Below are 26857 nucleotides of genomic sequence, written 5' to 3' on the forward strand. Positions count from 1 at the left end.
ATTACATCAAAAAATTAATGTCACAAACAGAATTGTGAGCACATAAGGTAAAGAGATTGCTTTAAAGTAAAGAAATAGGTAATATGCACAAGGGTTTTGAATTATAAAGTCATCGTTGTAAGAATATAAGGAAGTAAACAGAAATACAGCATTTACTTAATATTCTTCAACTACTTCCAAAAGATACAGATGTCTTTATAAGAACTCTCAAAACAAAAATACAATCAAGGACAAGTGTGGAGAAGACACGAGAAACGTGTCTAGCTTAAAAACTAAGGATACTATATTTCAAAGAATTATTAAGATACCTCAGCTAACTATGAATACACATGGATAAGAAGAGAATTTAAAAGACTTTGTTTTGCCCTTGAGATATAGTTATGATTTTTGATTTGAGAAAAATTGATTATAGAAATTTTACAATCACATGAATGTAGGTCTGAAAACATAAGCAAATGGAGTTATATAATGACTTCTAACTGGGAACTCTAGATCCTTCAAGAATGAAGCAGCAAATGAATGAGTGTAGTTCTAAAGCCTAAAATCCAATGAAGGGTCAGCAAACATGGCTGGCGCAGCAGGGAAAGGCACTTGCTGCTAAGCCTAATGACTTGAGTAGATCCCTAGGACCCATGGTGAAAAGAGGGAACTGACCCTGTCAATTGTCCTTGATCTCGGCACTCATGTGGTGGCATGGACATCCCTCACCCACATAAATAAATGTAATAAAATTTTTAAAAAGAAATTTGTGATTAAGTTCTTGGGCCAACTCTAAAGTCTAACAGAAATATATCTTTTACTAGAATATAAATAGGGAAATGTGTAGCTTCCTTGCATTTCTCATCCTGGGCACTGAAGGGTTGAGTCCTTGACACCATTTTAGCACATAAATATCACTTCTCTATGGTAGAAGGCACAATAAAGCCAATACATGTCTTCAGACACACAAAGAACACAAATGCAAGACAACATCAGTCAGGTGAAAAGGAGAGGAACAATGATAAACGCTTAGGAAGGAACAACAACTGAGATCAGATGTTTAAAAAATAAGAATAGTACGAAAAGTGTCAAGTTGCTGAATGTAAAAACCTAACATTGAGAAGAATTTCTTAAGCAGGAACCAAATGCATAAGCCATAAAGGAAAAGACTAATAAATTAATCTTTATTAAATTCAATGTTTCTTTTCTTCGAGAGATACCATGAATAAAGCCACTAGTTCATGGAACATTTTGATGTATAGAACTGACAACTGACCCAGGATTCAAAAATACCTAGAGATTAACTGAGAAACACAATTTAAAAAGTAAGTTAAAAAGTAAGCAAACAACTTGAACAAGCACATAACAGAAAGAAAAAACAAATGATCAATAAGAAATAGGCATTAAGATATCTTGGCATTTTAGTAGTTACTTTACACTCCTCAAACTGGCAATATTAAAAGTGTCTGAAGACGAATTCTGCTGGAAACATTCACATACTCTCTTAGATGAAGTATACACTACAGCACAACAGCCCAGGGAGTAACGTGGCATCAGCTAGTAGTGTTAGGGAAATTCCCAGCAGTTCCTTCCACTCCTAGGATTTGCTTTGGAAAGCTCCTGAGCAAGAAGACATGTGCAATAATGTTCACAGTGCCAATACATGAGGATGAAAGATAAATCAGGTCACCATTTAATGCATGATACAGAATGTCTTTCAATTTACCTGGACATTTTATTTCCTAAACTTGGTAATGTGTGTGTGTGTGTGTGTGTGCGCGCACACACACACACACAAACACACAGAGAGAACCCTTAAGTTATTGCCTACTCTTTGTTTTTTCCTTAACTTTTTAAAATAATTAAAGATAGTAACTTACCAAGCTATCCACATCAATGCTGGTGTTTACAGCCCATTGCAAAGTACTCATGATATTCATAGCTAAAGTTAGAATAATACCAGTCGATCCTTCTCCTTCACCTAGACATGGAAAGGGGTTGAACAAGTGCATGTGATCTCTTCTGTGAATTGCTTTACTCGTATCTCTCTCATCATATGTCATTTTATTCAAATTTCAATTTATTACTGATGCTAGTGACTCCTAGGAACAATAATGCCCTCACCGAATAAGCTTTCAACTAATTTTTAAAATCAGTAGTGACTGAGTATTCACAAATTGTTGTACTTTTAAATGCTGGTTAGCTCCTGAAGGTAATGCTGGAATTGGGTAGACAACACATTTGTCTCTTCTACTATTATTATGTATGTAACAATGAAAAAAAACCACTAGATTGAACACCAGAAAAAAGGGGGGGTCCTGGGTTCAAATGAGCTCCTCTACAAAAAGCCAAAGGAGGGATGCATACGTCTGAATAGCACAGGCAGGGGTAGACAGGCTCAGCACCTTCGCAGGGGTCTGTTTCTGCTCATCAGAGGTGCCCAGAAGAAAGCAGACTGTGTGTCACTGGGCAGTCAGAAAAATAATGCCAGCCATTCGTCAAGAAAGAAGTTTGCCTATTACATTAAAAAAAGAAAAAAGACTAACATGCTTGAAAAGGAGAGTGCTAGCATATTTTAGAGTAAATTTCTTTCAGGATTAGGAATGACAACTAATTAAAATTTTGAAAAATTCAGAATTATGACCATAAAAGTTTCCAAGACAGATGTTTATAAATTACTATTAATTCAGGTTATCATGTACCAATTGACAGTGCTTGAATCAACCACCAAATAACTATCACAAGGTTAAACACAGAGATAAATAAGCCATACTATTATTTCTGAAAATTTTCATGTCTACATTTTCTCCAATTTAGGTCTACCATAACTACTTTCCTTGCAAGAAATAATATATTGAAAATTGTTAAAAGTTCACCCAGAGCCCCTATATATTTCTTGTTTTGAAGGCTAAAAAGAAAAATAAGATAAATGATTACAACAACAAGCAATGCAATAGTTACTGGCAATTTACGACAGACAAGACTGTGCTGTTTTGCAAAAATGATCACACTTAGTACTATGGGAGAGGTATTACTGTGTGTCTGTGGCATACAAGAGAATTAAAGAAGTTGACTGGTGTCTCTCAGTTAAAATAAGTTAATGTAGGTTAAAACCAAGTTCCTAGGCTGTGCTTCTCATACAAGCAGAGGTGCTGAACAAGGCTGATAGTTAAATGTTTTGATTACTGACCTTGGTAAGCCAAGACTCAGTCATAATCTTACCTATTCTGAAAAGGCATGTGATATATTGGCTTGAATTAATTGTTAAGAAGTTTAAATTCATGTAATTTAGTCATATTTGATTCCCTTTTAATTAGCTTATATAAAAATAATCAATACTCTGCCCCCCCACCCAAAATTATTTTGAGGTACTCTTTTGCACTGCTGAAGAGTCACAGACATGCCTGCCCATTTCCACTCTTCTCATAGTTTCACTGTCCAGTGAAGCACAGAGAAAACAAGGGATGGGGAAGCTGGCAATCCTTGTAGCAGCTGTGTGTCTGCAGAGGAGCCCAAAGCCAAAAGGAACTGGCTTTCTGTCTTCTTTAGGACTTTATAATTAGACAGGGGATCTCTACTGCTAATTCAGGAGGCAGAATGGAGAAGCCATCATGGGGTGTGATCCTTATAAATTAGTTGAAGACAACTAATTCTGAGGGGTTGAGGGAGGGGGAGAGAAGGACTGAGGGAGAGGGAGTCAAAGAAAGGAAAGAAGGAAGGCGAGGGGGAGAGAGAGAGAAAGACAAGAAAGAACAAGTGTCCACAGGAGGAAGTGAAGACAAGCCAGCATCCATTCAAAACCAGAATCATACCTAGGCCTGACTCTCGTGTCTGTTCTTGTCCCTCCAGCTACCCAAGTGTGACACCCATGCTGAAGCCACATGAGAACATGTCAAAAAGTGCTTCTTTTGGGGTTGAGCAATACTGTTCTTATAATAAAATAATGTTGTAAATCTGGCATTGGTGTGGCATTCACTCTGAACTGTCATACATATAATAATATGCAACATTTTATACATAATAAAATGCTATATATAAAACATATATCATTTTGACTCAGAATTCCAACATCTTAAAATAGAGGTACTCATTTATGTATAAAGATTTTTGCTTCCTTAGTGTGACATGCATTATGTCACATACTTTATATCTCTTATTGCTCGAAAATCTTAAATTTCAGAAGCTTTGTATTTGAAAAATAATGCAGTTTTATCTACATTATTTTACTTCTATGGTAATTTTTATTCATTCAAAATTCATGTAAGATAAAGAATTTTACAAAAATGTAGTTGTTAAAAGAAGAAAATTGACAGAAAGAGTGAAAGGAGAAGTGTATGTGTGTGCGTATGTGTGCGTGTGTGTGTGCATGGGCACACCTGTGCATTCCTCTTCCTCCATTCAGATAATTTTTTCATAAAGAAATCTATTAATTTGGAAGTCCTGCCAACATTACTATGAAAAGACTTCTGTGAAAAGACTTTTCCTGTCAATCACATTTATGCTATCTGAATCAATATCTCATCATTTTTAAAACAGCAAACTAGGGAAAATATCATATAAACATTTAAACCAAATAAATTATTTGGAAACAAAACAACAGAAATGCAAAAAAATTACTTGTATTGATTGATAAGCCCCACACGTCTATTTTAAAGCATCTAAAGCTTTAATATAAAAATATGTCATTTTATTGACAGAAATTATTACTTAAATGCTCAGCAATCTTTTGTTCACATTTGTCAGTGAGTTCACAGTACCTGTTGTTAAAATGGAAACGAAGGTAACGACACAGAAGAAGAGGACAAAAATCATGTCTATTCTCATTTGGAACCAGCGTAAGGTTGACAGATACATAAACCAGTTGGCAGTGTGTAAATTTAGAGCTTTGTGGAACAGAGTTTCAAAGTAAGGCTGGCGTCCAAAGGCACGGAGTGTCCATAGTCCTTTTAAGCTCGTAACAAGGTGAGTGAAAATTGGACTCCTGCCTGTGAATATCCCATAGGAGATAACATGAGCCTTTAATACAGAGTAAAATCTCACACTACCATGTTTCTAACAAAGATCAGCTTAGGAGAAACAACACCATAAGCATCACTGGTTAGAGGGGCTCTCACACTGAGACAAGAGCTTACATTTGTAATCCATGGCCCTTCCCTTTTACCTGCCAACTATGGGTGACAACTTAGTACAGAAAGCAACTGACAATGATTTCTTGACATGAGTCTTTGGTTTCCACAGACACCTGCATGAGCAAGCACTCCCACACACACATTACCCCCCCACTCCTCCCCCACACTACCCCACCCCATCCCCACACACACTACACCCCTCACTCCCCCCCCACTCCCCCTCCGCTTCCACACACACACTACCCCACCCCACTCCCACACATGCCACTGTTATATATTAGAGAAGAAAAGCAGAAAACTTTCTCTTTTTTTTTTTTTTTTTGAAAGCAGGATAATGGAGATGAATCATAAAAAGCTCCTGTGGCTGCCTTAAGTCCAGGGAGTCCTGCACATCCATTCCATGCTGTACCTTCAGATTCCAGTTGTTTGAGTTGTTGGGAGGTATGAAGAAAATATGCCCTCAGTAAGATAAAGGCCACTAACCCAGGCACGGTTGCCAGGAAGATATAGGGCTGTAAAATCGAAACGACTGTTATAGCTCCGATCACAATGAACAGCAACTGTGGGGTCAAAGAAAGCATGGCGGTGAGTGAAATGTCCCTTTTTAAAGTGGGGTACTGGTAACATATCTACACATGTTCCTTTACCTGTTCCATTCTGAAGAAGGAATCAGGTATTTTCCTGGACAATGCTATCTCAAAGCCAGTTTCTCCTGGTTTCATGGAAACAGTTTTTAAAATGGTTTACTCCCTTCTCAAAACTCACCTACTTGTATTGTAATAATTGGAGATATTCCAATTATTTAATTGGAGGAAATTAAGCATTATTTTTCTATCCATACTGTCAAAATGAGTTTTGCCTACCAACCACAAGGCATCTCTCTATGTTACCTCCCAAGATAATTAGAATGCTGTTGGCAATACTTGTATGTGTTTATCAGATGGACAGTCTACATGACATCAAGCCCACGTTATTTTTAAAAGTTAGACGTCTCCTAATATTTATTTCACAATAGCTAATTTGAATATGCAAACCATAAACAATCATTTTTAAAACAACCTGGTGCAACTTCCCTAAGCCAGTGAGTGAGCCGCTGCTTCACTGGTTCCCATGGGCTTCCCAGCTGGTGCCCTGTCGGGGAACGCTGAGGGTGGATCTTAGACCTAGGGAAACCTGACAGTTGTCTGCTGCTTCACAAAGCCCTAGCAGCTCTATGACTTGAGCTCAAACTGTTCAAGCTGCATGGGACTTGAAGGCCATAATAAATGTAAAGTCTTCAATATGTAAGATAAATATTTGAAAATTATGTCTCCCAGATTTCTGAGGTGAACTTTAAATTGACAGAAGATACTCAGTAGACCATCAAAATAAAAAAATATTTATCACTCAGTACCATTTTTAATACTTTAGCATACAAACCCAGATATATGTCCACAGTCCAGTGAGTATCTAATTATATTATATTCCACTGTGTTGTATTTTATTAGTATACTCATATTATGCACCTATGATTTACTTTCCTGGAATGTGAAACTAATGGCCAGTATTAAAGACACACAAAATCACACTTTTGAGCACCTGAATCAAAACATGGGTTAAAAAATTCCAACAGGTGCTGCTACTGCTAAGTTATATCTTTACACACAGCAATGAAGGAAATCCAAAACACAGTTCACCTAGAACAGTGTATTTGATTATGTCCATCATTTCAGAGGAGGTAAACCAACAGCTGGTTTTTCTGTGTGCTGATGTTGCTTGTGTATACACATGAGGGTGAGAGTCCCTATATTTTTATTCAAGTTCTTTCAATATAGTATTATTTTGGAGAGAAGAGAAGGGGACAAGTTATAAGAATGAGTCATCCCAATAAGGGCAGTGTTGCGTTCCAACTATCTCTTCAAGCACATTTGCTCCTGAAGCATCAGGAAGTCTTCAGGCTGTGTCTGGATCAGCAGGCAAGGGTATCAGCTTACAACTGCCCTAGGTCCTGTGACCTTGGAGTCCTAATGTGGCTCGAGGTAACTTTCATTAACTGACTGGAGGGAGAGTCAGCCTCATAGCCCAGCTACGTGGGAGGTCTAGTCCCTGAGGGCAAGCCCTCACAGACTCTGAACATTTCTTTTCCTTCATGTTTTCAACAAGCCATTTTCTTTCCCTCCAGTAAGTCTCATTTTGTGGGACACTACCAAATTTGTATTGCTCATGGGTAAGGCTGGAGTGGAGTGGAGTCTATCCAGAGACTCATCCATTTCAGTGTGGGACCTAGGATATGGAGGATGGTATCAAGCAGATTTTATGGCCATCCAGCTAGATAGACTCCCATCTAAAGGAGAGCCTGACAGGAATAAACAGATCCAACTACTTACAGAGCTGGTTAAAGTTCTGACTTTTGAAGACTGTTCTCCATAAAACTTTAAGTCATTAATCAGGACTTCAACTATTATAGGAAAAATAAGCAAAAATGTACATGCTTCTTTTTGAAACTACTGAGAAAATTTTATGGCAAATAAAAAAACCCTTCATAATGGTTATTCTGTACAAACCTGGATGAAGTCAAATATTGTAAGAGGCAGGAAGTCATCCAAAATTGCTACATCTTTGGAGAATCTGTTAATAATCCCACCTGTGATACAAATAAAAATTTTCAAAAAAGCAATTACTTTTAAAAGGACACCAATGTATTTCAAAAGAGTTTAGAATAAGAATTATCATCTAATCATAAAATCAAGGACTTAGCAAATATTAGCATTGCTCAAAATTCTAATTATGTATTCAAGTTATTGTCTTCTACTTTGAACTTTTATAAAACACAGAACCCTCTATGAGTCAGCTCAAGCCAATGTCGTTAATCAGGTTATTTTATAATTAAGGTTAGGTATGGTTGGTAATCCTACCACCCAAACCTCACTTCTGCTGCTTTGAGCTTCAAGGTTCTTTAATGGATGTGTTCTCATCCTCTTTTTACGTTCATCTCCAAGACACAGGGCATACACACCCTTCCATCTGAAGTCTATGCCCTCCACATGCAACTCTCCAGAAGCCATAGCTGTCTCCTTTATTTAGTAAATCGCAGACGAGATTCCTTTTTATTTATCTATCTTCTTCACTGACAGTCTAAGCTTCAACCTGTATTCTCAATTTCAGACTCACACATCAAAGTCTTGATTATCTGTTGCCTCAATGAACTAAAAAATCCTATGTCTACTACACGCCTGAGACAAAGCTGGCTACAGAGATAACAGAGGTAATTAACTCACTCTCCTTGTCCTTGAAAAATTCAATTCATTGTCTAAAAAAGAGCTAAACAAACAATTTAATGAAGTGTAACATAATACTATGACAACATTGTAATAGCTAACCTTATCATTCACTATTAGCAGCATGATGAAGTCCAAAATTCCTTGTTTAATATTTAAAATATTTAATACTTTTCCTTAATTTGTCCTTAACTAACCTAGGTTCCTCTATTCAAATACTCTTTCAGTAAGTGTGTCTATTGTTTAGACAGTCTACCCTTTCTTACCTTTCTGCTTCACCTTGTGTTGTTTTCTTCTAAAACCCTTTCTCCTCATCTCCTCCTGTCTATTTTGTACCTCTTTCCTGGCTCAACTCAAATGCCCTGTCTGAAAGATAGATTTGGTATTTGCTGCATCTGGAAGCAATCTCTTGCTTTCCTTGTCTGCATGCTGGAGTGACAGAGACTACACATGTGCTATATATCACAGTTGCTTGTGTGTGCACCCACGCCTTTCTCTTTTCCAAAATGGTAGACTTTTGAGGTGGACAGGATTATTCCATCTTTATTTCATATGACCCAAGACCAATGCAAAAATCCTTCGTAGATATGTGATATGTATTAGTTAACATATTATTTAACATACTCATTAGAAAGAGTGGTATATCCTTCCATAAATAACTCAGAGAATGAATGTACACATCATGACATTTATAATTATGATTTAGAAACTGAAAGCTTGCTCTGGTAAAAGAGTATCATCAGATGATACTTGTATTTGAAATTTTATTTCAACCAGTAGTGTTCTATCCAGTATAACCATACTTTGCTGAGAACCTATATTATGTATCTATATGGGCACAAAGTCATTTGAGTGTGACAGGGTGGATAAAAGTAGCATAAAAAAGTCAAAGAGTAAGAGAAAATTAAGATCAAGGGAAAACAAAGTCAATGTGCAATTCTGAATAGCACATCTAGGAGAAATTCCAAGTAGTTGTTGCCAAGTATAACAGAATAACTAGGTAACAGAAGGAGAATCATAAACCATGAATCTAATAGCCTTTTTAATGCAAAACAAAATTTTTATGTACAACAACAATGAAAAAAATGAAGGCAGGCCAAAGGGAGGTGTTCTAAGATCAACTTGCTATTTTAGCTATCAGGAGGGTGAATAAGGAGGAACACAAACAGCAGATGAAATTTTGGGAAGACAGCTGAGAAAAGAAGAATGTGTGCCGCTCACTAACAGGTGAAATAGAGAAGGCTGGAGCGCACTGTGAGTGGATATTAGGGGAGCAACAGGGGAAAGTGCACTTCCTTGGAGAGCGACCTCCCACAGAAGGAAAGGACAAAAAGAAGCTAACGTTTATTTCACATAGGCTGTTAGCAGTAATAATAACCATTTATACATGGCCAAACTAAACCTCAAACGTTTGTGTCCTTTCCACTGTGATTCATGGCCCATGTTTTAGTATGCTAGAAATTGGGGAAATCCTTACCCGTTTGGGTTCTCAGAATTCTATAGAAGCAAACCCACCAGATCAAGTGAATTGGCAATTTCCTTTATTTCTAAAATTCTTAGAACAAAAGAGGATGGTCAGGAGCCTATGTGAATGAGGCAAACCTTTGGTGAGATATAAAGGCTCAAGAGAAAATCTCATTATCTTTCTAGTACACCAACACTGAACTTTGGTCACCTAGACAAACTATGTGCTTTTATTCTGAGGTTTTTAAAAACAGACCAAGCTAAGAAGTCTCAATTCTCTATATTTAGTGTAATTTCTATGTCATGCCTGACATCTCTTCTTACTTGTGAGTACCTTTGGGGCAAGAATGAAATCCTATTTACGTTTATGTGACAGGCTTTCCCTGGCTTAGGGCCTTATAGAGAGATCTCCGGTTACAGCAATCAGGGCATGTAGGAGACTCATTATCTTCGCAGTCTTTAAATATGAACTTATCGATAGGGGAATCAATGCAACCCGTTTTCAAAGATGCTTATTACCACAGATTTTCAAACATTTGGTTCCCTGTCCCAATTCTCTTACTTTCTGTGACTGTAATTACAATGGTGTCAAAAGGCTTGATACCAAGTATCATGTACTGTAGCTGTCTCAAAATATATTTAAAATCCTCCCCTGCCCCCAATGTCCTTTTATACATTCATATGACTACTTTGAAGAGTCTCCTGAAACAGTTATTTTCCCCATCAAAGATACTTTTCATAGCAGAATTTTCTATTTTCCATGACAACTTCAAATTTCTTTCTCCTGGGAACAGTCTTATCGAGGACAATATAATGCCTAGGGAAAAGTTAGATCAAGTATGTGAAACAAAAAAGGCCAAGTTTTCCAAATGAGGTGCTTCTACGGAGGCTACTGCCTTACTGCCAATCACATTATGACAAAATGAGTTACCCTATTAGGGTGATACAGAAATACCAGTCACCATAGGTCTCATTGCCTACAATATCTGAGAAGCGTGAAAGAAGGAGCTGAGTAAGGGGCAGATGCCTGTGCTCAAGCCCATGCTGCTGTTAGACAGCAAGTGAGCAGGGAGTTCCATTTTAGACGCCTAATCCAAATTACCTGCTTTTAGTGTGTTCAAGGTTGACATTGGTGCATGAAGAATAGAATGTAACATTTTCTGGTGTAAAATTCTTGCTGCTTTGATTAGTGTATGCACCAGGGGCAAACCTCTGAAGAGACCCAAGGCAAGCAAAGTGTCAGCCACTCCCACATAAATGTAAAAAATGTAAAAGAAGCTTGTATGGGTGATAATCACAAGATAGGTGTTATTTGCAGCTAAAGTAGCATTTTTCCCATCATGAGTAGGGTTGCTGCAAGACAAAAAAAAACAATGGTTATTATTTTACAACCAAATTTGCAACTGAATCATAATAAAAGTATAAAGAAGCATGAATTATGGACTTACAAGAGACTATCCCCATAGATTTATAACTTTGGTCTTACCAAAAAAGTTTTAAGTTTTCTGATAATGGAAATAGATACAGTTGATACTGATTTGAACAAATACTTAGTAGAAACTATTAAATGTAAAATGTTCCTTTATGTATTTTATTGCATTTCATGGAAACAGAAAACAACTAATTTTTAAAAGATAAGTGAAGAGCTGAAGGCACTAAACAGCTTTCAACTTGAACAAATTCAGGAAACTTTATGGATCTCCTGAGCATCCATAGATTTAGTTACTAGTAGAACAAGAAAAAGGCTCTTAAGCCGGGCGATGGTGGCGCACGCCTTTAATCCCAGCACTCGGGAGGCAGAGGCAGGCGGATCTCTGTGAGTTCGAGACCAGCCTGGTCTACAAGAGCTAGTTCCAGGACAGGCTCCAAAACCACAGAGAAACCCTGTCTTGAAAAAACCAAAAAAAAAAAAAAAAAAAAAAAAAAAAAAGAAAAAGGCTCTTAAAATGTATCTTTACTGAGCAGGCATGTATTTATTTTCCTTGTCATCAGTTTGCTATAACAACCACTTGCATAAAACTTACACTATACTAGGCATCATAAAAACCTAGAGCTATGTTAAAGTCGATGTGGTAATATGCATGAGATACCTGCACATGCTACGCAATTCTACATATGGGGCTTGAGCGCAGAATTTAGTATCTTTGTCCGGGAATTCATCTCCTCAGAAACTGAAGAATGACTGTAACTTGTTTTTCTCCTCTCATAATTTGGAGGAATGTATAGGTACAATTAAACATAGCAGATATGGAAATACTTTAGAATCTTCAAATGGAAACAAAACTCAATCCACAATAATGTGTAGAATACTCACTTTTTAAGCAACCACAACACAAATAAAGAAGCAGCCACCTGAAATGGAACAATCCACAGTTGATTTTTTTCTACATCTTTATCTGTGCTTCCCACACTCATTCACTGCCAGGTGAATTCATCACTCCTTTCTAAATTCAACACAGTCAACACCTCAGTGCACACACGCTCAGTGTCTTGGCTTTGCACTTCTGGAGTCAGCAGGTACAGTAATTGTTTTAAGTGACACTATCGGGGTAAGTTAAGACTCAGCTACTTAAATAATCAATTTTATTTTACTTTATCTTACTAGTTTTAAAAATGAAATTGAATGGCATGATTTTAATCGTCATGTTTTCTCATTGTATACAAAGTCCCCATGTACTATCTTAGTAAAAAAGACAAATTTTGTTTTCTTGAGATTCAAGTAAATGCAGAACAACAAAAAAATCCAGCAAAAATCTGGGCTTTTGAAAAGTCTTTGTTCTTAAACAAATGTCTTCCTCTGTCTTCAGACTAATGAAATTACTCAAGACTCTAGATAAGTCACATGCACTGAGACACTCAATTATTACACTCCTTCTATGTTCCAACTAGAAGAAAACCACTGGCCACACTCTGAAGAGAAGCAGATCCCGGAAATGTATATCTCTGACAGTAGACAACTCTTCTAAAGAGCTGCAATCCTCATTCCCCAAAGTCATCTACAGGTGGCAGGTTGAGGGGGGGTGGTTCTCCATTCCACATTATCCACATGTGCATGGGGAAGGTCGGGGATGAGCTAGGTCAGTCCAGGACTGTACCAGCCAGGTGCCTCACAGAGAGGCCAAGGCGAGAGGTCCTAGATGGTCCCTTACCCCAGCCGTGGAGCCAGGACATAAGTTATTGTTCACATTAAAGAATCATGTTCCCTGTGTACATTTTAAGCAAAGGAAACATCTCGGGATTGTATGGGAATAAAACTTGTTTGAAAATTTGGAAAAAAAAAAAAAGAGTGGGCCTAGATCCTAATGTAAAGTTATTTCCCGGCTGCCAGGTGAATTCATCAATCCAAACTGTTTCTACTGACAATAGTAAAAGCATTTTTGAAGACTTGGTAGGAGGCCTTTAGAAAAAAAGTTTTGAGGGTAAAAGAAACAACAGAGTAACTCTATCATTTCACTCTAGAATGCTTCAAGGCTATAACGTTCATGTGAATTTTCAAAGAGGGACACTCCTAGATGATTAAGTTATAGCAGCAACAAGCTAAATAATAGCCATTTTCTATTAGTAAACTGAGGAGGTTAAAGATGATGCCTTATTACATGGAATGCAGTATATTTTAATTCATAGATTTTCATGCATTTTGTATGACAAATAATTCCCTAAAATACGCATCCACAAAAAAAATAAGATGCTCTGAGAAGACTACCATTATTGAACAGGAAAGGTAGTATTATGGAAACACCCTATGTCTCTATCTGATTACTGAAACAAAGCCACTTAGGAACTCCTAATTAACAAACTAAAGAAAGAGCAGTTCTCTGAGGTGGGCTTAAAGGCTGTAAGACAAAACAGTGACCAGGATCTTCAGATGCTGCACTCAAAACACCCTCTGGTTATTGTAAAGGAAACAGGAAACATCCCTTAATCCATTGTTTACATTTTCCCTTTCTAGTCCCGGATACACTGCCAAGAAGGGCCACTAGAAAGAGTAGCACAATGGAAATTTTAGTCTATTTGCTTAGTGTTAATAAGAACTTATAAAAGATACAGTTTTTAGAGGAAATGTATGAAATGTACACTTTTCCAAAATGACACATGACTGAAAAATGTTAGCAAATTAAATATTTAGGTTTTTTTCTAGTTTAGCATATGAAGAAACAGAAAAAGACAGGATGAACTACTAAATTTATTTCATATTACAAAAACAAATCATTAAATAAATGCTATAAAATCATAAATATAACTGGATATACAGCCTTTATTAAAGTTTAAATTAGGTAACTCACTTTGATGGAGGAAGATATGCATCTTGATGTTTCTGTGGGTATTTTCATCATTAAATATAAGGATCAGTGCTTATAAAAACTAAACTACCATTGTGGACTGGCACCTGTACCACAATGGAATATACCAGGAAACATTCTAATAGTCAAAAGAAATGCAGACTGATACTAAGTAAAAGAAGTTTAGTCTAAAGGAAAATTTTGATTAAAAGAAAGTAACACAATTGTAGATATTAGCATATATGTTGTTTAGCTGTACAAGCATACACATCATTTTAAACCTACTATATTTCTATCATTGCTCTTCTTGCTATTCACCACTTTGAAAGTTACTCAACTGGCCAATGTCTATAAGATATTGTAAAAAAAATCATGCCATTAGATTATTTCCTGCTCCCAAGAGGACATGACTGAATTTTGCCCATCATGACTTTCTTTCCCTTCCCTTTCCTTCCTTTTCCTCCTTCCCCTCCCTCCCTCCTTCCCTCTCTCCCTCCTTCCCTTCCTCCTCTTTTCTTCTTCCCTTCTCCTTTTTCTTTCTTTCTTTTAGTAATAATGATAGCTCAGTGAACAAAAGGTAGTTACATGGCATTTGCTTTCCCTTCAGTAGTTAATTTCTTGAATAATGACAAGATGATTTTTTTCCTTAGGTGAATGTTGATGGTTCGGATTTAAAACGACCCTTAAGCTCATGTGTCTGAATACTTGGTCTCCAGCTACTGCACAATTAAGGAAGGCTCTTGAGCTTTTTATTTGCTTTCAGAGTGTGCATGCAATATGAACATTGCCCTACTACCCTGCTGTTATGACAGGCTCCAAGAATATAGAGCTCTCAAACGCAAGCCAAAATTAATTCTCCTTTCCTTACTTACTGGGTGCCTTATCATAGCAACGGGAAAAGTAACAGAGTGAAGGAATAATATTGCGTACTTGTGTAGCAGGTACACAATCAAATACAATCAAAGCATTATGTCATTGTGGAAGGCACCCAGGCCTCCCTCAATGGAAGCTGCCTGAGACAAAGGCGCTACCAATGAACAAGAATCACCACCGTGAGTCACCACCTGTTTAGTTAATAACTAGACTAATATCCAGAATTCTTTTCAGTGCTTAATTTCAATTTATTCAATTTCAATCAGTACTCCTGATAGTCTGAGCCTTCAGATCTTAAAAACTAAATATATTAAGATATAATGAATGAAATGAGGATTATAGGTAATAAAACTATACTATACTTGGGATTCAAGCTGTGTGAATTTTAGTGGCTCTTATCACAAAAACAAAAAATATGTTATTTGAGATGACAGTTGTGTTATTCTATTGTAATCTTTTTATAATGTGTATGAACCTTTAAATATGTTGAATATATTAATATGCCCAATAAAATTTATTTTATGACAATTCTTCATATACAGTATTTGTATTAAAGTATATTTTATGTTACGCCTGAAATACTAAAATATCAATAGTAATTCTAATTGTGAATTTTTTTAAAAAAATTTAATTTACTTTTTTGTGTATATGTATTTTGCCTGTATGTATATCTGTCTATGTACCACATATATGTAGTACTCACAGAGGCCAGAAAAGAGCACTGGATTCCCTGGGACTGGAGTTATATACGATTGTGAAGCACTTGTGGGTGCTGGAAATCCAACCTGGTCCTCTGAAGAAACAGCCAGAGCCCTTACCCACTGGGCCAACTCTCCAGCTACCATTGGCTTTCAGAAGCTATGACCTATCTAGGCAGCTACCACTGACAGATTAACAAGTATTTACATGTATGCACCCATACAAACGCAATCCTTGATTTAAAGTCACAGTAACAGTTTACAAGTAAGCATGCTTACCTCAACCAGAAAAACAAGCACGCACCAAATCAGCACTATAAGCAAGCTTTTATGGAGAGTGAAATAGCGGAGGTATGTGTTCCATGTTGTCACTGGGGGTATCTTCACCATATCGTCAAAAAAACACTCCTGAGAAAAGAAGCGTGATTCTGAAACAAACTTATTCCATTCCACCACTGAGGTCTTATTTTTAATTCTGGGAAATAAAGGAACAACTCGCTGGGCTGTGGTGGCACACACCTTTAATCCCAGCACTCGGGAGGCAGGTGGATCTCTGTGAGTTCGAGGCCAACCTGGTCTACAAGAGCTACTGCCAGAACAGGCTCCAAAGCTATAGAGAGACCCTGTCTTGAAAAAACAAACAAACAAAAAAAAAAACAAAAAAAAATGCTAGTTTTGAAAACTAAGAAACACAGTGATCTTGTAGGATAGCGCTAGCATTTAAATGATTTAAATGCTTCCTAACACAACAAGTTTTGTTAAGTGGTTGGTGCCATCAGACTGAAGTTCTCAAACTTTCCTTGATTTAAGTTGTTTCAGTGATCCATGGTCAAGTGTAGTTTGGAACTTGCTAGCTATTATATAATTTATTAAAAAAAGCTAGTTTATGTTAACATATTCCTTAGGTATTATGGATGTTTTTAGTTATAACTTCAGTCACAAAATTCTAACACTAAATATATTTTTCTAGAGGCCTTTAGGTTTTTTTTCTGGAAGATAGATTTTTAAAATGTGGGAAAAAAGATTCCTTATATATTCTAAAAGAAAAAGATGGGGCTGCTCCTCATACAAATCCATGAAGTTCACAAGTGGCATTAGACTTACAAAGGAGTCCTGTTAACCTGGACGAAGAGTCACTGATTAGAAATTAGATTGGGGACTGGATTGACCTTTATTTGAATTCAAGGCCTACAAGCAACATCCTAGGAATGGGTATCTGTTGCTGAATTTCTCGGAACTTTATTTTCTTTTTCTGCAAATAGGAGCAAGGATATGACCTTCCATCACAGGGAGGGGGATAAAGCATGCTGCCTGATGTTGAAGTAATTGATGACCTGGTAACGTAATTAGTCAAAGAAATCACTCGTTACAATGCAGACTGACAAAAATTTATAGACTTCAACTTGGGTGTTTCACTTAGAAGGATATTAAATCCTACAGATGAATTATCTTTTAGCAAATCATTTTAAGATTATAGAAATACTGAGTGTATATTTGGGGGGAATTACTTATCCATTAATTTGACAACACAGTGAACTCTGACAGAGAGACAGGAAATGTGATTGACCAAAAGGTAACTTTCTATTAAAGACTGGCGCCACTAAACATGTTTATCTTCTAGGACTCTATTTTTAACTTCATCTGAGGCACAAGCATTGCTCAGTAGACAATAGCTCTCCTGCTTTGCATTGCTCTCTATTTTTTAAGAAAAGTCATTTTGCTCCTTAACATACAATGACAGTCTTTCAGTCTGAGTATTGGTGTATATATGTTGAGCTTATCATCATAACTCTATAATTTTAGTGAATTTTGATGCATATTACATGTTCCATGGCATTCTGTTGCAGTCTCTGGGTTAAGGGTGCAAAGTCCATTATTTATGTAAGCAACTTCAAATATAAAATAACTATTTCTGATTGTAATTGAAATATCACATCCCCCCAAAAGTTGTGAACCAAACAAGGGCTTAGTACTGAGTCCCTTTACTAGGCCCATGACATGGTGTTTGTTATTATAAATTAATAATTGTCTGCTTTAGTGGTTTTCTAGAACAAAATGGAGTAAAGTATGTTATATAAGCAAATAGTTGCATTTATGTAGACATCAAGAAGTGTTTCTAAACAGGCATGGCCTTGAGAAGGGTTACAAATACCAGGCTTCTTGACAAGAATAATTAACATTAATGCCTGAACTTGGTTAATATACACTTTCCAATATTTCAGATTTGTTTTATGTGCTATGGTTTTGAAAGTTTTTTTTTCTTTTAAAGAACATATGCGGAGGGTACATACCTTTAAATCTTCTTCATTAACTTCTTCAGTGATGTTCAATGCACTGTCTTCAGACAGCCGTCTTGAATATATGTCCACTTCATTTAAGCTTATCTGAGGGGCTAAGGAGATCTTTCGAATGGAAGTCCTTGTCCTCTGAATGTTGCTGAAGCCCTGGGTGGGTGTGTATGTCATGAGGTCCAAAACAGACTGTCTTCTTCTGCCTGGAAATGTGGGGCCAGTGGGGATTAAGTTGCTGCGAGGCAGGACTGCCTCTCCCTGTTCAGAATCTGGAACCAGGGACAGTCTCCTTTCTTGGGGCTCATCAAAATCTTCTTCTGTGACTAATGGAGTCTTTGGCACAATGGAAAATTTCTTCATATTGCTGAAGGAATTTAGAATCGAGCTCTTCCTTTTTTCTCCATACTCTCCAGTCTGTTTAAATGACTGTTTGGTTTTGTTCCAGGTGACAGAGGACTCATCTACTGAGAACCTGCGTAAGGTCTCAGTTAGAATTGAGCTTCTTCTTTCCTCAGTAAACTGGTCAAAGGTGTCATACCCCATGAGCTTTGAAGTGAAGTCTGGACGTAGACTTTGTAATTCAGAAAATGTCCCATAGAAATAGCTGCTGCCCTCATGCAAAATTAGTATTTTGTCAGCTTTCTTTAAGTGCTCCATTTTAGACGTGACCAAAATCCTGGTTTTGTTGGCCATCAATTTACAGATACAGCTTTGGGAATATAAAAGTGTATAAGACTTTACTACATAAATAGTGATGTATATTTAATTTTAGCATCTTATTAATGTATCACTGCATAAAATCTTTATCATGGCATTCTGTTACTTAATATGATTATATGGATAAATATTTCATAGTAACTATTAGATGCCTCTTGAATTGCAGCATGAAATATCGTATCATGCTGTAAAGGTGATTGCTAGTAGACATAAAAAGAAATTCAATTTTTGATAAGCAATAATTATGTGATTTTAACCAAATCATTTTCTCTTAGGTCTTGGTTTATTTCTCTAGAAAATAAAAAAAAAATTGTTAGGTGATCTTTAATGTTCCTGGAAGTTTATATTTCCATATAGCTTGTAAAATGTCAGAGGTTTTCTGTTTTTAATTTTTTATTTAATTTTCTCTTGAATTTTATGTTGACTAATCTGTTTTAAAACAAAATGTAACAACTAAGAAATACATAATCAAATTAACTTTCCTCCAATAAAATTTTCCTATACTTTAAAGGTAAATCTTAAAGTGTACTCTCTAGTGGGAATCAATTTCTTTTATCCCTTAATTATCAAAACTAAGAGCCATCACTATATCCTTAAATATAAACAATAACAGCTAATTTTATGAGAGTAAGACATTAGCTACAGTTACAATATCATAAATATAGCATGGGGTATTACATTTAATGGGATTTTCTTTTCTGTCTTAAACTAGAGAGACTTGCTAAGAACAGACTTCTAAAAGGCAAATACATTGGAAGACTGTGGTACAAGCCCATATCGCTGGCACTAAGAAGTCCCAGAACGAAAGGAGCATCCAGTTCTTAAAAATCAAAGCAGTTCTTTCCCCACAATGAAGCTAAACTCTATTGTATGTAAAGCAAAACAGACAACAACTGAACAAACAAAAACAGCACAATGACTCCTAGAAGATCTAAACAAGAAATCCAGGCAAAGGTAATTAGTGCCCTGGACCCAATAGAACCATTCATGTAAAATTCTGTAGCAACCTTTGCTGCTAAGGCATCACACAGAACCTGTATCATTCTGTACTACTCAAGGGTTTGTGCTCTTGTATCTTTATTAACAGCTTAGAAAATGTTTGTCTTAAGCTGAGTTGTATGTTTAACGTAGTGGTGGTTACTCAGCATTCTGACTGTATGAACTCGGAATGGATGCAATGTCCATTACAGAGCAACTTTAGGGACTCAAGATAACAGGTATGTTAATGCAAGGCTGTACTGAAGGAGATGATGCCGTAAGCTTTACGTGAAGTAGAAACATGACTAGGGCCTTCTATATCCTTTTCATTAGATTAAAATTAAGTAAGAGAAGATTGACTATTAAGATGCCTTGTGACACATGTACTTCTTCACTATCGATTAGTTCAGAAACATATGAGCAAAACTGGGAGTTGGGAAGTGTAGAAGAGTAGAGACGGTGTTGATGAGACTTGGCATTTCATTCAGAGATCAGGGATGACATGTTCTTGGGGTTATGACTGGAAAAACAATGCTAATATACTCAACTGAGACGTAAACTTACAATATCAAATAAAATAATGTTTCTGAATAAAAGTAGCTCCAGGATAGGGGGCTTCTGTTAACTCCAAGTGTTAAATGTAATGAAGTCCAGAATTAAAAGATATCATTTAAGATATAAAAGAAAATAATTAGGGCTCTAGAATATTTCAACCATTGACAATGTCCTGAAGTAAAACTTTGAAATAAACCAATAAATAATTAAGTCATTTAACACACAAACCATTTCCTACCACTTAAAATCCAAGAGGGCTGTAATGTCTATTCTAATAAAGTGTTTTGTTACCCATGAAGCTATTTTTAAAATTTGAAGTCAAGTCATATTGCTAACTGCATCTCTTAGGGACTTCATACCCATTGGGCTCTAATAAGAACTTTAAGGAAGTGTATATCCCAGTTCTCTGTAACACAGGTGGGGCTGGGTCCAGGAAAGGACTAACGCAGATGTACAGTAAGGGCATTCACCATTACACAAATCATTATTTTTATCCACAACATAAAATTAAATACTAATACAGAAAGATATGTGAAAATTTAAAAGTACTTAACTATCAATTGTAACAGGTCATCGGTCAAAGAAATTGGCTTTACAAGTGATCATCAGAAAAGGTTTTGATAGAAGCAATCTTCAACCTTGGCCATGAAGGGAGGCCAGAACAGAATAAGTACTGTATTACATTCTGAGTCATAAAAATGGTGGCTATATTGCTCTAGCCTAGTGGTTCTCAACATTCCTAATGTTGTGACCATTTAATATAGTTCACCATGTTGTGGTAACATCCCACCATAAAATTATTTTCATTGTTACTTCATTACTGTAATTTTGCTAATGTTTTGAATTGTAAGTATCTGATATACAACCAATGAGAAAGGGGTTGTTCGCTCACTCTCCAAAGGAGCTGTGATCCACAGATTGAGAACCACTGCTCTAGAACTAATATGCAGGTTGTGATGATACAGATATTTTATTATCTTTTACCATGAGCATTATATATAACTCAATCAGTCAAGGAACATACTTTTCAAATATTTGTTCTTCAGTTAAGACATCTAGATATCCAAAAGGAGAATCCAGGAGGTACAAATCAGCATCTTTATATACTGCTCTGTAAACAAAGCAGAAATGAAGTTAGGGTTCCCTCCCTTTTTTTGTTTTTAACTCAGAACTGATATTTAAACCCCTGACATGTGTTATAGAAATGCCATCAGATGCCGGGCGGTGGTGGCGCACGCCTTTAATCCCAGCACTTGGGAGGCAGAGGCAGGCGGATCTCTGTGAGTTCGAGACCAGCCTGGTCTACAAGAGCTAGTTCCAGGACAGGCTCCAAAACCACAGAGAAACCCTGTCTCAAAAAACCAAAAAAAAAAAAAAAAAAAAAAAAAAAAAAAAAAAAAAAAAAAGAAATGCCATCAGATTCCTGCACTGAAAGCACACTTTTCACAACATGGGGCAGAAGTAGCACTGTTAGTAACTTCTTCCAGAGCTATGCTAGTAATAGTACCAACTATATTAAATGAGGAATAATGAGACAATTTACTTTGGATCTCCTCCGTATAGTCTGTCCCTGAACCTCTTTCATGACTGTTACACATAGGTAAGTATCAATGGTTCAGAATAAGAAGGAATACATATGCAATTATACTATTTAAAAAAAAAACTTTTGTGTTTGAGTGTTTTGCCAGCATGCATGTGTACCATGTGTGTGCTGAGTGTATGGAGGCAAGAAGAGGGTGTCAGATCCCCTGGACTGAAGTTACAGATCACTATGAAGCAACAATGTAAATGCTGGACTAAAATACAGACCTTACAAAAGAAGAGCCAGTGCTCTTAACCACTGAGATATCTCCCTAGCCTTTAATTTACTTTAAATTAAAGATAAAAACCTTTAAGTAATTTGATTTGACTTAACAATAGTAAAAATATAAAGATATATTTTCCAAATAAACATAAAGTTTCTTTATAACTTTAAATTTTTCTCAGGAATTATTATTAATAATACTATCTCTATCTCAGCTACATCATTCTTTAAAAGATAATTGCTGATTCTTTTGTTTTCAAAATGTACTTACTCATCACATAATAGGAAAAGCAATGAAACAAAAATAGAAATAGCAAAAATTCTAAATAAAACCACGAAAGCTCTTTACGCTGTAAAGTGTCTAGAAGGCAAAATGGAAGAACTAAGGGACTCCATAGAAACGTGATGTCTTTAACCACATTTAGCTTTTACCTTTTTCTCTGCAATATAGTTAAAATGTTATTTGTCCCCTCCGAAATTAATCCACTATGAGTTTCTACAAGAGGACTGAAATTTAGTCCAATGTGGTGCTTAGAGATGGGACCTTTGGAAAGTGACTAGGATTAAGGAGATCATCACGATTGGATAATTGTGACTTCTTGAGGAGATGGATACTAGAGAGGACACACATATTCACACACACAGACACAAACATACTCACATACACACAAACATACTCCTTGTCTTGACGTGTGATTTTCTATGCTGTCTCAAGACTCTACCAACAGGATACCATTACCAGACCTGACTCCTTGTCTTTAGACAATAAATGGGAACAAAAATAAAGAGGGTTTCTGTAAAATACATTCAGAATGCATTGGTGGGCTTATTGGTACTACACGCAGACTAACACTCTCCTTCACGTGTATGACTAATTTTTCAAATGTGTGTGTTTGTGTGTGTTCATCATACAAAAGAAGATGGCATATTGCACATTTGGATGAGAATAACAGTGAACAACTGTTTGTAGTAGTACTGTACATGGTACATAGCAAGTATGACTAAATCTTAAACTAGTAAATAGAAATCCTATGCTGAAGTAACATACTCTACTTAAATCGTATATGATTGTTGGCTCACAGATAAGGAACTAACTTCCAAATGATTATAAAACCATCATCTCATCTGTGAACTCTCTGTATCATATGATCTAGTTTCCCAGTGTATTCTCAGGATCAAGGCACAGTTGAATGTAAGGAGTCAAGATGGATTAAATAGTGACTGTACCATTTCCTTGTGGCTTTTGGCAAGTTAATGTCTGACTACCTCAATTATCTTGTGATTTCTTCCATAAAATGTAGAGAACAATTTCTGCTTGTAGGGTTGTATGGGGCTTGATATCACAAGAGAGAGAGACAACAGAGAGAGAGTGGTATCAAGACATCAGTTGTCGGTACAAAGTGTTTACTTTTTTACTTTTCCAGGTTTGGGAGGTAAAAGAAAGAAAAGGGGCCAAGATACCAAGATAGTACTGACTCAATGTAATTTCTCATTAACAACTTTGGTAACACAATAAAAAGAATTTTGTTTGAATAAAACTAGAGGCCATCTGACATCTCCTAGCACCAACTGTCTTTGAACAGACGACCCTTAAATAAGATGTTTTCTTTTTGACAAGAATTATATGTGCTTCTTTTTGACAGCTTCTAAGTCCTCACGGCACTTTCTTAATACTCACATGACCCTTATGACAATCAGAATCACAGATAAAGGCATGTGTTCACTGTAAACCGCAGCTGGGTGTGGTGGCACACACCTGTAATCCTAGCACTCAGAAGCAAATGCAGGAAGACCATGAGCTCCACACAGGGAGACCTTGTCCCCTTGTCTCAGAACAAACAAGAAGTCTCAGTCCTAGTATCATCATTTTCCTTACTATTTTTGTTATAAAATCATAAATTATATTCTAAAATTTAAGAATATAAAATGTATATTGTCCAAAGTGAGAAGCAAACTGGAAACCTAAAGTGTCATCTGGGACTGGGAGAGGAAGGGAATGCATAATAAAAGAACAGAAATTTGTAATTTCCCTCTTTGATCTTTTCAAAATTTTATAGCTTTCTGTTCATAACAATACAGGTAACATAACAAAAAAGTATAAACAAATAAAAATAAGAGTATGGTTTTTTTAAAAAAAAAGCCACCATTTTTACCAAATCTGAATACTATACTGTTTATAGTTCTTAAAAGAAATTGTCAAACCCAGAGACAAACATGAAGCAATAGAGAAATGCATATATATAATTGTACATGCATGTTATTTACAGCAAATGCTCACTGGAGCAACGATTAAATGATCACCTTGCTAAAGAAATCCTTGCACGTTGACCTCCACTCAGTGTGACTCCACCTTCTCCAAGAACCGTGTTGTCTTTTTCTGCAAACTTGGATATGTCCTATTATCAAAAGCATGACACCAGAAAGGAAATTTAATATATTCAATCTAAAACTGAAAAGCACATTTTCCTTCAGATGCAACTGTATGTGAGACTCTTCCTTCAACCATCCAAATGTTTGAACACTGGATCTCAATTATTTCAAATGCAACTCACTTAGGTGGTTAAAATAACAGGGTCAAAATTTTAGACATACAACTTTTTTTCATTTTTAAAATACTATTCATAATCATTAAATAAGATATGAAAAATATCAAAAGTAAAATAGATGTATATTTGTGGAATGTTTATGTATGGAAACTACCCATAAGCCTATCATATAAACTCAAATCCTACTCAAATGTTAAAATGCACTTTCAATTTAAAATCACTCTTTAAAAAAACTAAAAATACTGAATAAGCCTGTTAATAAGAGAAACTAAAACTATTCACACACCAGCAATATGCAGACATTTTCAGTGGCTGTCAAGAGACAAGGCAAGTTATTTCAACACTTCTCTCATTCACCTTCCCAAACAACAGCACAAACATCCTTAGCCATATTCATTATCTCTGTCCTCATCCACCCATGCCACCTTCCTACCACACTTGTCGTTCCTCCCCCAATAATGAGCTTCTCTGTGGCAACAATCACCAAGGTGTGGTAAAAGAAGATCTGTTTCTAAGAAATAGTTCAGGATTCCATACAGTGCAAACCTAATTAAGAAGGTAAACTATAATCTTGGAGGGAGAATTAAGAACCAAAATTTATAATAGACCATTTTAGTACAGATTATAAAATAGTACATATTTAATTGGTAAGTTAATTGTTTAGCTAAAAGAAGTAGCAACACAGCAGATAGAAAATGACAGAGGCTTTCAGCTAGGACAAGAAGGTCTAGAAATTGTATCCATCCTACCATGGAATAGCAGCTAATGCCAAAATAGAGTATGCAAAAATTAGTTGAAAGAGATATTATTTATTACTTAAAATAAGATACTAGCATGTTTATATTTAACTGTGGCTCAATTCATGGTTTACGCTGGCTTACTGACTATAGATTGTACAGAGACCTAGAAGATTTCATGCTTTAGAGGTGGCTGTTCTTGCACCCTGGACTCAATATACTGCATGACCTTTGACAGACAGGCTTTTGTTTCTTGATTTGGATTTCCTAAGACATTTCTACGAAATCATGAAGCCTAACCTCTGTCCTCTATATCATCATGTATTTTCTTGGAACTCAGTACAGAACAAATTAAATTCCTTTCTAATCTCAAAAAAAAAAAAGAAAGAAAAGAAAAAGAAAAATGTGGTACATTTACACAATGGAGTACTACACAGCAGAAAAAAATAACAACATCTTGAATTTTGCAGGCAAATGGATGGAGCTAAAAAACATTATTTTGAGTGAGGGTAACCCAGACACAGAAAGACAATTATCACATGTACTCACACATAGATGGTTTTTAGACATAAAGCAAAGAAAACCAGCCTACAAAACACAAGCCCAGAGACAACAATGAGGACTAAGGGAGACTTACATAGATCTTATCAACATGGGAAGTAGAAAAAGACAAGATCTCCTGAGTAAATTGGGAGCATGGGGACCTTGGGGGAGGGTTGATGTGGGGAGGGGAACAGAGAAAAATGTAGAGCTCAATAAAAATCAATAAAAAAAAAAAAAGAAAATGACAGAGGCCTTCCAGGAGCAGATTCACCTGAGATGTGAAGGAAGCTACAGTTGGGTACTGATGTTAATTTCCTTTCTTTCCTCCCAGTCCCACCTATTCTTTTCTGCCACCTCCTTATCTTCTCATTGTACTTAAGACTTTCTTACATATTTATCTTCCTTTGCTTTTGCAAGTCACAATCCATCGACATTTTATTTTCCATAAACATGCTTCCAATAAACATTCCACAATTATTTTTTCAATTATTTTAGCTAACAGAGAAATTAAGCAGAACTCTATATGCAAAGCTATAAACAGAAAGCATATAAACTAATAAAGTAATGACTTTCATTAAAAGCTATTGAAAGGTCCTGGTCACCTTTACCAAAGAACCTGTTCTAACGAACATGGAGTGACCAAAGACCTATGATAAAATAGCATCCATCCAAGAGATGGTATCTTAGTTAGGGTTTCTATTACTGTGATAACACACGAACAAAAGCAACTCGGGGAGGTAAGGGTTTATTTCACCTTACAACTTTTATGTTCATCACTGATGGGAGTTAGGCTAGGAACTCAGAGCAGGAACCTGGAGGCCGGAACTGGAAGAGGCCATGGAGGAGTACTGCTTTCCGTGGCTTACTCAGACTGCTTTCTTATAGCACCCAGAACCACCAGCCCAGGGGTGGCCCCACATCGTGAACTAGGCCCTCCCACATCAATCATTAATCAAGAAAATGTCCGTCCCATAGCCCTGTCCAAAGGCCAATCTGGTTGGGCACC

General features: G+C 36.3%; 1 protein-coding gene across 1 annotated transcript in view; it reads right to left on the reverse strand.

Moving 5' to 3' along the window:
* The window catches only part of Cftr (CF transmembrane conductance regulator), a 142080-nt gene that overhangs the window by 32421 nt on the left and 82802 nt on the right, over positions 1–26857 (reverse strand). The window contains exons 12-21 of the mRNA XM_057770020.1: positions 24327–24421; positions 21246–21332; positions 17972–18680; positions 15960–16088; positions 12144–12181; positions 10932–11182; positions 7652–7731; positions 5518–5668; positions 4737–4964; positions 1860–1960 (exon numbers count right to left, since the gene is read on the reverse strand). Coding sequence (XP_057626003.1) covers positions 1860–1960; positions 4737–4964; positions 5518–5668; positions 7652–7731; positions 10932–11182; positions 12144–12181; positions 15960–16088; positions 17972–18680; positions 21246–21332; positions 24327–24421 — 1869 coding nt within the window. The remainder of the gene's footprint in view (positions 1–1859; positions 1961–4736; positions 4965–5517; positions 5669–7651; positions 7732–10931; positions 11183–12143; positions 12182–15959; positions 16089–17971; positions 18681–21245; positions 21333–24326; positions 24422–26857) is intronic.

This window comes from Chionomys nivalis, chromosome 1, assembly GCF_950005125.1.
Source record: "Chionomys nivalis chromosome 1, mChiNiv1.1, whole genome shotgun sequence".
Taxonomy (NCBI): domain Eukaryota; kingdom Metazoa; phylum Chordata; class Mammalia; order Rodentia; family Cricetidae; genus Chionomys; species Chionomys nivalis.